The sequence below is a fragment of the Eumetopias jubatus genome, unplaced genomic scaffold (assembly GCF_037043125.1).
Source record: "Eumetopias jubatus isolate StellerSeaLion01/CBP00866 unplaced genomic scaffold, mEumJub1_p1.0 scaffold_1, whole genome shotgun sequence".
Classification (NCBI taxonomy): domain Eukaryota; kingdom Metazoa; phylum Chordata; class Mammalia; order Carnivora; family Otariidae; genus Eumetopias; species Eumetopias jubatus.
The window spans coordinates 26,247,321-26,259,252 of NW_028274807.1; the positions used below are offsets into that span (position 1 = coordinate 26,247,321).

The 11,932-nt window shown below is 36.1% G+C and overlaps 1 protein-coding gene across 4 annotated transcripts in view; it reads left to right on the forward strand.

The window, feature by feature from the left end:
• The window catches only part of CUNH21orf91 (chromosome unknown C21orf91 homolog), a 28,573-nt gene extending 17,231 nt beyond the window's left edge, over positions 1-11,342 (forward strand). For all 4 annotated transcript variants that reach the window (XM_028115788.2, XM_028115798.2, XM_028115777.2 and 1 more), the window contains exons 3-5: positions 6,582-7,118; positions 8,765-8,827; positions 9,982-11,342. In XM_028115788.2, the coding sequence (XP_027971589.2) occupies positions 6,582-7,118; positions 8,765-8,827; positions 9,982-10,148 (767 nt within the window). In that variant the 3' untranslated portion in view covers positions 10,149-11,342. The remainder of the gene's footprint in view (positions 1-6,581; positions 7,119-8,764; positions 8,828-9,981) is intronic.
• Positions 11,343-11,932: the final 590 nt, after the last annotated feature.

Sequence of the window (11,932 nt, forward strand, 5' to 3'; positions counted from 1 at the left end):
TTGGTATATCTTTCTTTAGGGCAGTAATTCTCAAAATGTGGAAAAGCAAGTTGCTGAACCCATCTGTATAGTGGCTTATTGTGGTTGCCGGCAATTCCATCTGCTAAATGCAGAGATAAGCAATTACCTATTACTCTTAAACAGTATGTTTGGTACTTGAATAGGACACACTCTTAAGTGACTCCTCGGTTAGCTAAAGGCACAGGCTGGGAGGGGATAGGACACTGTTACACCCACAGGACTCACTGAGGCACCTGGGACAACCGAGAAAAGTCAGAAGGCTAGCTCGTTGTGGGTGGGGAAGGAGGCAGGTGCTCCAGCTTTCTATCCTTGCCTTCGTGCCTTTGGTCTAATTTCCTACCTTTAGTCCCTTGACACAATAGATGATCTGAGCTTCCTCCACTGTTGAGTGGCTGTGATGGGCAGTAGATACAGTAGTAATAACTCTTCTTGAATCCTAGCTTGGCTGCTCCTGCTAGCTCATCAGATGGAGACTAGCCTGGGCGAGCTTGGTGTCAAAGCATCCCTGGGGAAAAAAAGGAAAAGCGTCATTGGAACAAGCAGTTTTTACACCAGAGCAGTTCAGACCTTGTATCACTGCATAGTCTTGATGGGTGACAAGTGTCGCTAACCAACATGGCTGCACAGCTTGCTAGGTCACAGGTGCCCTACACACTCATGAAGGAAATGATAAGAACTGTTTTAAATTAAAGAGCACTTGTCCTTTTTTCAGATGTAGCTGTTTCTCATGACTAGCCAGTTGCTGCCAGCTCTTCTGATTTGGTTTTTAAGAGAAAACAAATGATAAGTATGTATATATATTTTTTGTTTTTGTTTTTCTCTTTTCAAACACTTGTAGGCTAAACAAAACTTGTCTGCAGTATGGTTGTGGGTGTGCTACCTCTGCTTCTAGAGCTTTTCCTCTCTTCCTTTGGTCAGAAATGGGAGTCTGATCCTCACAAAGAAGTAACCCCTTAATCCCTTTAGTCTTTCTTAGGACAACAAAGTTTAGCTCCCGTCCCGTTTTTACCATGAACACATAAGTTCAGGATTACTTCTTCAGGTGCACAGCACATAAACGTGCAGGTATTTGTCCTCCCTCTCTTAGCAACCAAGAGAAGATCATCAAATAAAGAAAAACACCTGAACTCAGAAAATTCTTTAAACTGGGTACAATGTGAGCCTCCATATAAAAGATTTTGAAGCGGTACTGCATGAATCGTTGCACAAATGTTGGTCATATTTGAAGGCAATATGTTTAAAATTTCTTCACAGCATGTTAACAGCCTGGAACTTAAATTCATACTAAATTTTCTTGCCTTATTTAAATATTAAGAAAGAACACACAAACCCACAGTTTGGAAAACCAGTACTGCCAGTTCTCTGTTTTATGTTTGAAGTAACTCATGGACACTCTCTTAGGGCTGTCCAGTCTGCTACTGCTGTGTATTACAGCTTTATATCCAACCATTATTGGTTGTATTAGACGTGCCCTGCCTGGGGAGCACCAAATTATGGGAAGCCACTCCTTTGATTGGGAAATGAAAGAATCAAATTCAAAATGAAGTCTAATTGACAGAGAGTAAGCACGCATAAGGCAGCCAGATGATAGGTTTCAAGAATTTGTGAGGCATAAAGCCATGTAGCATCAGTGTAGTCAGCTGAGAAGCGTGCTATTTGACGGGACCAGCTGGTGGACCATTAAGAAAAGATTGCTTAGCTTACCTCATTACCACCAAATCACAAATCAGGTCTTCAAGAGGCTGGGGGTAAAATCCAAGGATGATGGAACATGTAATAGGAGTTGTTAAGCCTTCGGGTTTTCTGCCCATTTTGTAGTGCCATTTAGAGTATCATCTTATTAGGGGAAAAAAATGCGGTACTACGAAAGGCAGATTAAATATAAGCATGGAAGTAATCCTTACTTTAAAAGGGCCACTGTGGTAGGTAGACAAAAAAAAAATCTATATTTGAGTGTTTTTTGCTCTTCCGTGGGCTTAACCAAGTTTTCTTAAAAGTAAATTGATCTTAAAGAGGGACTTAAAGAATAGAAATGGGGATAGCATGCCAGATGGGTTAGTGGGAGGGTTTTCAAAGTATGTGAGAATGGTAGAATCAGAGATGAAAGTGGGAAAAGATAAAGAAAGAAAACTATTGAATAGGAACAGAACTTTTTAAAATACCACTGTTCATATAGAAATATATTGCCTATATAAATTTCTAAATGGCCTCTGTCCAGAAGAAACTAGTACTTTAATCAACTGAGCCACCCATAACCAACTGAGCCACCCAGGCGCCCTTTTTTTTTTTTTTAAAGAAACTAGTACTTTAATATAAGCAATTATGGTTGCCAATTAAAGTCTTGGTTCTCTAATAATAATGATGTCATCACAAAAAAATTTACAAGGACATTTTTGAAGTATGTTTTAAAGAAGTTTTTGTAATAGGGTGTCAGTTACATTGGCCTTCACCTTCTTTATTAGTAAGGAAGTTGTAATGCAATTTTTGTTGACCTGGTTTGGAAACTCCTTATAACTCAGCTCCTCAAAAATATCAACTCATTTAATTGCATTTAGATTCATTCCCTTTCCAAAGCTGCTGAGGAAACAAATTAGTGCTCAGAGCTGTTTACACTTGTAAATGCAATTAAAATTGAAAAGTCAGTAGGGAGACTCACTGGGACCTCTGATAATAGCAATGGTTGTTTCTCTTATAATAATGCGAACTGATGAAGTGGAAAAAAACAATCACTTCAAGAGTTTATAAAATGGTACATATATCGCGGATACAAATTAAGTGGGCTACTCAACATTCTTTGCCAGACTAAAAAGTAATTTGTTCAGATATGTGAACTAGTCAGTGTATTATCCTTTTTGAATTTTTTGTTTCCTCTGCTACTGCGTGGGATGTTTTAAACCACGTTTATAAAACATTTTCAAATTGAACCTTAAAACTCAGTCAAGTTTCAAATTGTTAAGAGAGCTTAAAGAAATTAAAGGTATTAATGAGCTACAGTTTGTGTAAAACAGCCTTCTTACATATTCACTGCATGTAAATTCTATTAAAATTATACAACTGAGGAGAAGTTCATGATTTTGCCTGGCAGATTGAACGATGCCACAAGATTGCCATGTCTATATCCGTGCCACTATGGAGTTCTTCAGAATAATGGCCCATTGAACTAAATGCAGGAGTAACTTCACTGGAAGATGGCTTTCTTTCATTAACCTCTGAGTACCCTGGCAAAACTGCACAGCCTGGTTCCCTTGCCTAGGATGGGCAGAAGTTCATTGTAGTAGACCTTGAATGATAATTGGTAATAAGTTTTGTTAGGGTTTTTTTTTTTAATATAATTTAAGTTTTTCCTTTATTCGTTTTAACAACTTTTTCTTGAGTACTCGCCATGTGCCAGGCATGATGCCGAGGATGCATGTAAAACAGATACGGTCCCCTTTCTCACAGAACTTACAGTCGGAGAAAAAGACCAGTGAAGAGGCACTTGTGAAGTCTGGTCTGATCAACTAACCCGGGTATATTGGTTAAAAGAAGCTTCTTAGAGTAAGAACTGGATAGGAGATGGGGGTGACCCGACAGTGTTGTGTGTGTGTGGGGGGGGGGGTGATCCAAGGGTGAAGCAGGATTTGTGATACTGTACTGTAGATTTTATGGCAGAAAAAAATCTATTAAAATGGACAGCAGAACATTTGGGGTGGGTAAGGTGAGGAGCTGTCAAGGAGGACCCCTAGGTTTCTTCCTTGAGCAGGTGGTGCCAGACTCAGGAGGAGAAGCGGGTTTGGGGGTACTGAGAGTGGAGGAAAAGGCATTTCGCTGAGGCAGAGTTTGTTTGAAGAGCCACTTTATTTCATGTCCTTTATAGGTGACTTTTTCTCCTGAGTATCTCAAAGAATTGGACATTTATGTTACATTTATGTATTTGCACAGCAAATTGAATGTTGTAGTTCTCTGATGTGCTATTTATCTCAAAAGATTATCTATATGCATATAATCATGTTATCTGGGTTCCTAGCATTCATTGGGGGATTTAAGTAAAAATTAAAAGAAAAATTATTTTTGAAGAAAGAAAAGTTACATTTCACAAATTACTATGAAGGAACATTGGATAAGAAAAATTTTTAACTTCAAAAAGCCCATGTTATTCTTCAAATAGACATCTGTTGACCTGCTTTTGAAACTCTGGGTATATCACAAAATTCATCCTTTTATATAATTTTTTATTTTTTATCAATACAGTTTTTGAAGTTTCTAAATAAATACCAAAAGCCCACAAAATTAACAGCAAAAAAGTAATTTCTGTAGCATAATTTAGAACCCTTTTTTACATGCCAAAGAACTTCCTTTCATATAGACAGAAGGAGAAACTTAAAATTTACTATGTCTATTAGATTCAACTAAATCATTGCTCCATGGTTTAGAGCTGTGGCAGTGGGCTAACGAGACCGTTGACTGTTTCAGGTGTTGACTGTGGCCATATGTTGGCAGTGAGACTGAAGGGAGGCTGCAGAGTAAGGCAGCTCTTTAACAGATCTTCCAATTAGTAAAATAAGCAAATTCAAGTTCTCTCTGCCTGTTTATCCAGGGCAGTAGTATTAGAATCAAACAGCAGATTGGAGCTATTTATTTGGTCTGTAATTTGTACTAGCTACTTTTTATCTTACCTCTGGTCTAAAACATATATAATAAAACTTTAATTTATTTTATTCTAATAAGCAAGATTTGTAAACTTCCTTTTGTGTTAATTTACGCACACTATGTCATCAAGTAGAGCTTTGAGAGTTTGCACTTCAGGTACCTTAATTTTGCTGAAAATTTGACCTAATCAGACAATAACTGGTAAAAAACATACACACACACACAACTGCAGTACAAGTAGCAAAGGCATAAATAGAATGTGTATGAAAGTCAGTTTAAGTTCAGTTTTAGTGCTCAGTGGAAGACATAAGGCTGAGATATTTTGAGTTTACCTCAGGAGAGCAGCTGTTCCCATATGCTTATTACATTATCACTGCTCAGGAGGTCTACTCACATAGCTTACTTATGAAGGAACCGATAGCCCATTTAACACTGGTTTTGGCAAACTCAGCAGGTCCCACCGTTGGCTGATGTTACATCGTTTTAGAACAAATTAATACAAGCATGTTTATACCTGATTTAATACCATCAAAGTGCAAATACTTCATTATCTTACTGTTAGCCCAGAGTTTGAAATTTGGTTAATAAAATTGTTACAGCTTCAATTTTTAAAACAAAGGATGAATGCAGAATGTAATTTTTTCTGAGGAGTCAGCTAACTTTTTTTTTAAACCTAGCACCTGAGTGGCTCTCCACTTACCCTGTTTTCAAAGCTAAGCAGATTTACACTGGTTAATTCTGGCGGGCATTAATTTTCAGCTCCCCATCCCTTATTCACCTTCAGTATAAAAGCAGTGCTGTTTGACTTTAATAATATAGCTTGAATTTATGAAAATGTATGAATGTATTCTGTATTAAGAAATTATTGTGTTTTTGAAAATGTATTCTATAATCTGCATTTTAAAAAACAATTGAAATGACATACTTGAGCTCTGCTTAAAACTTGGGAGATAGAGGGGCTCCTGGGTGGCTCAGTCATTTGGGCATCCGACTTTTGATTTTGGCTCAGGTCTTGATCTCAGGGTCATGAGATTGAGCCCTGTGTTGGGCTCTGCACACAGCGTAGAGTCTGCCTGTCCCTCTCCCACTGCCCCTCTCCATGCTCACATACTCTCTAAAATAAGTAAAATAAATCTTTAAAAAAAAAAAGTTGGGAGATAGAAAAATGTAATAAGAATATTTCTGCTACTTATGGTATATAATAAACATTTGTGAGTTAAAGAATTATACTGGTTATTGTATCTTAGCAGATTGAATTTACTGCTGTATGAAAAATAATTGTAATGTGTTTCTTCTAGAAGATAAAATTATCTTGATAACGTTTTAGTAAGCTAAAACAAATGTGAAAACATGTTAGATGCTTTCATTTTCTTAACAAAATAAATCTAACCAGTTCATTGAATTTTGAGGCTTTTATTAATGTGTATATTTCTGGTTCTGGTGTATCTTTCCCCAGTGAAACATAACTAATAATTTAAGAACAGGATTGACTGTGTATTTATTGGAAAAAAAATTGTCAAGCATTTCTCTTGTTGAGTCTTAATAACAGAAATTTATGCAAGTGTGTACTTCAGGAGGATTAGTGAAGAAAGCACTATACTGTAAAGGCCAACATTTTGTAAATGTAAATTGCTGGTTTGGTAGTACTTTTTTAAAATTGTATGCAATAACATGCCTCTGAACCAACGTCCTTGGAAAGGCCTTTATTATTTATAAGAACTTAGTTTTACTGAATATATAGTTCAATTGAAGCAGAAATTATTAGACTATATTTTATATTATTAACACCAATCTTCTTTAGCATTTTTCCTCTAATTTACAAACCACCACAGACTGACATCCACATTTTACTAAGATTTTTGTATACTCTTACTGCAACTTTTAAAAAAAACAAACTGTTTTAAGTCTTCTATTTCTTTTTTTTCCTATAGGAGTACCAAAATCAAATCTCTTGCACACCAAATCATTAAGGGGCCATAAAGACTGCTTTGAAAAATACCATTTGATCGCGAACCAGGATTGTCCTCGATCTAAACTTTCAAAAAGTACTTATGAAGAAGTTAAAACCATTTTGAGTAAGAAGATAAACTGGATTGTACAGTATGCACAAAATAAGGATCTAGATTCTGATTCCGAATGTTCTAAAAATCCCCAGCATCACTTGTTAAATTTCAGGCATAAGCCAGATAAAAAGTTACTCCCACAGTTTGACTCCCAAGTACCAAAGTATTCTGCAAAGTGGATAGATGGAAGTACAGGCGGCCTCTCAAACTGTTCACAAAGAATATTGGAGCAGAGGGGAAATACAGACTTTGGGCTTGCTATGTTGCAAGATTCAGGTGCCACTTTATGCCACAATAGTGTATTGTGGCCTCATAGTCACAACCAGCCACAGAAAAAAGAAGAGATAATCTCTAATCCAGAGGCTAATGTCCGGGTCCAGCATCCACGTTACAGCAGAGAGGAATGTAAGTAAAATGGGGAGAAAGGTAAAGATTGCAGTTTTGTTGGCTTTGGTTTTTTCACATTTTTATATATGTGATATGTCAAGAATTTGGCTGTAGAATTATAGATTTTTAATATTTAAATGACCGGATCACCCTAGCAAAAATGAGGTGTCTTGGGGCGCCTGGGTGGCTCAGTTGGTTAAGCATCTGACTCTTGATTTCAGCTAAGGTCATAATCTCAGTTTGTGAGATGGAACCCTGTGTCAGGCCCATGCTGGGCATGGAGCCTGCTTAAGAGTCTGTCTCTCCACCCCGTCCCTCCCCCAAAAAGATTCTCTCCCTCTGCCCTTTCCTCTCCTCCCCCCAAAAAAATTCTCCATCAGTTCTCTGAAATACTCCTTATTATGTCGTAAAGCATTCAAATTTTACAGTCCATCATATCTTTTGCCATTTTAAATTTATTGAACTAATGGAATTGACAAACAGAAGGAAGTTCAGAGTTCATATAGTTTAGAAGTACGTCTTCAAGCATTGGCTTGAAGTGTATTTACACTGGTTAATTCTGGCGGGCATTAATTTTCAGCTCCCCATCCCTTATTCACCTTCAGTATAAAAGCAGTGCTGTTTGACTTTAATAATATAGCTTGAATTTATGAAAATGTATGAATGTATTCTGTATTAAGAAATATATTGTGTTTTTGAAAATGTATTCTATAATCTGCATTTTAAAAAACAATTGAAATGACATACTTGAGCTCTGCTTAAAACTTGGGAGATAGAGGGGCTCCTGGGTGGAGCCCATTGCTCATCCCTACAAGACTGACTGGGGTGGCATTTCAAAAGCCAAAATCTGACATTTCACTAAAGGACAAAGGTAATGTGTGCACTTATTTTAAAGTTGGAAACCAAGTGAGCCTTTCAGTTTGCATTTATTTCTCCAGAAACTCACAGAAGCTAAGATAATTTTAATTGACTCCTAAGTCAAGTGATTTTAGAGCTCGAAGGGACTATGGGTGTATTTTTATACAACTTCTTGATTCTACATATGAATTATCTAAGGTTACATAACAAGGTAGACAAATCAGTTTTTCACATTATTTCCACAGTACTTTTGTGTCTTTCCAACTGTGCATCATGAACTATGTGGTGCTTAAGTATAATCAACTTAATGAGCAGTGACTTCTAGCACTTTTGAAAAACTGAAACAAAGGGAAATAACAGAATCCAATGAATGTAATACTAAGTATTCTCTGGCAAAACTTTTGATTCAGGTGGAGGTGTACTGGTGTAAAATGTTTCTTACTGTGGGTTACGGTCAAGATTTGAAAATGTCCTCCACCCTGCAGGAGTTAATGAATGAGTCCTAGAATACTAGTGAATACTATATTGGCAGATAAGTGACAGTGTTTTTTTAAAAATAGGATATTGTTGGGGTGCCTGCGTGGCTCAGTCGTTAAGCATCTGCCTTCAGCTCAGGTCATGTGGGATCGAGCCCTTATCGGGCTCCCTGCTCAGTAGGAATCCTGCTTGTGTTCCCTCTCTCGCTGTGTCTCAAATAAATAAATAAAATATTAAAATAAAATAAAATAAAAATAGGATATTGTTTTAGTGTTGTAGATAGTTTATTTTCCTACTGTGGTAATAATTAACATATTTTCATGTTTCAGTGAATTCGATGACTCTTGGTGAAGTAAAGCAACTGAAAGCAAAGCTCCGACAGGAAATACAGGGTAAAGAATCAGTGTCAATGTTTTATGCATGTGAAAATGTTGATATAGAAAATCCCCTGTGATAGGACACTATTAGCTTTATCTGCATTTAAATTTGGAAATGGGATTAGAACTTTTTGGAGTTTCCAGTGCAAAAAGAATAAGAAAACAACTTCTTTATGAAATCAAGAGGAAATAAGTTTTTCTTGTTTCAGTAAAAATGGAGACCTCTACCTCTGAGCTGAACCGCTACCCCATCCTAACAGTTTATTATGCCAGACACCTATGCATGCACTCCCTAACAGTTCCACAAGGTTGTATTAGCCCTGTTTTGTGGAGTTTTTTAAATTATAAACAATTTCAAACACAAAAGTAGTGAGTATAGTGAACCCCTTGATCCATCTTAACCAGCTTCAACTTATCAAAAGCATAGCTAATTTTCTCTCATCTCTACTTGCACCCATTCCTTTCACCTCACCCCCACCCCCAGCATGGATTATTCTGAAACAGATTCCAGACAACATATTGTTTGTGCACAAATACTTCAGCTTCTCTCTAAAACATAACTTTTTTTTAAGGTAATGACAACCTCATTATCACACCTTAAAAAAAAAAAAAGAAAAACAGCTAGTAATTCTTTTAACATCGTCAAATAGTATGCTAACACAACAGTTAATGTGCAAATTCCCCAATTGTTTCTTTTTTTTTTTTTTTTAAGTACTTGATTCCCATTTAGGTGAGGAAACACTTCAGAGCATTAAGGTGCTTTCAGAGATCATGCATTCGGTTAATAACAGATTAGGGATTACCCCTTCCTTAACTCCACAGCCAGTGTAACAGTAATAATAGTACTAGCAACTTCTGTTTATCAAGTGCTTATTCTCTGGAAAGTACTTTACCGGTACAATCTCATTTACTCCTCACAGTAGGCCTGTGATGTGCTTACTGTCAATATCGAGGTTATACATAAGAGGAAATTAAAATATAGTTTAAGTTACTTGCCTGAGACTCATAAAAGCATAGGAACAAGAATTCAGAAATGAAGGTAGTCTGATTCCAAAGCCTCTTAGAGGGGTTTGCAGACCGAGATATTAATGGGCACTTCCTGTCCATAAACCATTGTAGATACTGATTGAACCCATTTATGTATTCAACTACCTTTTAAATCTTTACAGAAGTTTTTGAAGAGTTAACACACCAAGTGCAAGAAAAAGATTCTTTGGCCTCAGAGCTCCACGTCCGCCATGTCGCCATCGAACAGCTTCTCAAGAACTATTCCAAGTTACCATGTCTGCAAGTGGGGCGAACAGGAACGAAGTCACACCTACCCATAAACAATTAAACTAAACTTACACTTACGTCCTTTGCCCTCATGCCCCTACCATTTATTGGTCTGCCAGACATGCCAACTTTGAAGAAGTTGAAGAAAGTTATGGTCCATTTTTTTATGGTCATTAAATTTACAAAGCTGAAGGCAGTATTTAACATCTTCATCAAATAAAGCAGATCGTTACACTCTAGTCTTCTAGGATTAATCATTTTGGGAATCTTTCTTCCCATAATTACTAAATGGCCCTCCCTGACTTACCACATGTGACTACTGTTACAGTGTGATTTTATTAAACATATTTTAATGTAATTCACCTGTCAAAATTTAAAAAAACTCCTTAGATTAGTCTGAACTACTAAAGATAATTTTAAGAGGGAAATGGAATTCATAATACACCTCTTATTTATTATGAGCAATATTTTAATATGAAAATTTTATATATAAAAATGCTATTTTAGGTACCTTTCCATTCTCTTTATAAATGTGTATTTGAATGCCTCTGTATATTTACACTTTCCTGTGTGAATATGTTCATCCATCTTTCAGATCACTGCATTTTATTCTCTTAATATGCTCTTTTTACTATTACCTTGTTTTCCAAAGATAAATGTATTTTGGAGTAGAACTCTAGTTGAATTGTTTTGACTTCTAATAACTCTTATGAAAGAGGAATTAATAACTTTTTAAAGCAAGTATCCAAGAAAAAAAAAGTACATTATTTTTTTCTAACAAAAGCAGTTCTGAGTTCAGAAAGAAAATGCTGATTTAGTTTTCATATGTCACCTTGTCTCCATAGAAGTAAAAGCCCCTTCTACTTCATTATTATTTTCATTCTAATGACTTTGATGTGTTAGAATTTGGACAGAGTAAGTCAAGCCTCACTTCCAAGTCAAATGTAATATCTGTCAAATTGAATGTGCTGCAGAATTGTTGTCCTATCTTTGAAAAAAGCTTCAAAGTCTTCTGTTTGCCGCTTCAGATACAGGTTCAAGAATCCTTAAACTGTCCAGATTCTCTTAGCAGCATCACTGAAATTCATACCTGAAGAAGGCATTGGGAGGTATTTTTCTAAACTTTAGAATTTAAAGGAGGAAAGAGAAGACTGCTTGACACAGAAAAATAAGACTCTAGTTCAAAAAAATAAGCCCACTTCGAAAGGATATTCTTGGAAGTTGCCTGTGATGTTTCCAAAGAATTCTGAACTAGTAGGTCATCTCAAACAGCTAGATACGTTTTTTTTAACAGTGTATTATGTAGTAAAATCTATAATATGTGCAGAATTAAAATGGGCTCTAAATTCTGTTTTTAGTTGGTACTTAGAATATATTTATGAGGTAAGATTCTTTGCTTGAAAGAATCTGCAGAAAAGCCCATTAGCTTGGCAGCTTCGTGCATAAAGATATGAATGATTTCTATCTTATATCTGGCAGCCTGCCCCTGCGTGGGTCAGATTTGAGTCTTGAACACAAACAGTATTTGACTAAGCAAAGAAATGCCTCTATCTACTAGAAAACAACTTTTTGTAATGCTAAGATGTGTTAAATTTGCCTGAGAGTATTAATTGATATCACAATTGATTTGTTTTCTTTTAAGTATGACATAACTGGTTTTGGAGCTTCTGAAAAAAGTTTTCAGTTTCTGTCAATTTTTTGAGTCATCCAAAATGAATTTAAAATCCAGGGAGTGGGGATACATTGCCTTAGTTTTGATAAGCTTTAAACTGAATGTGTGCAATATCAAAATCTTTATAAATTTACTTTACAAGTTGAATAAAGACATTTCCTGATGATGCCAGT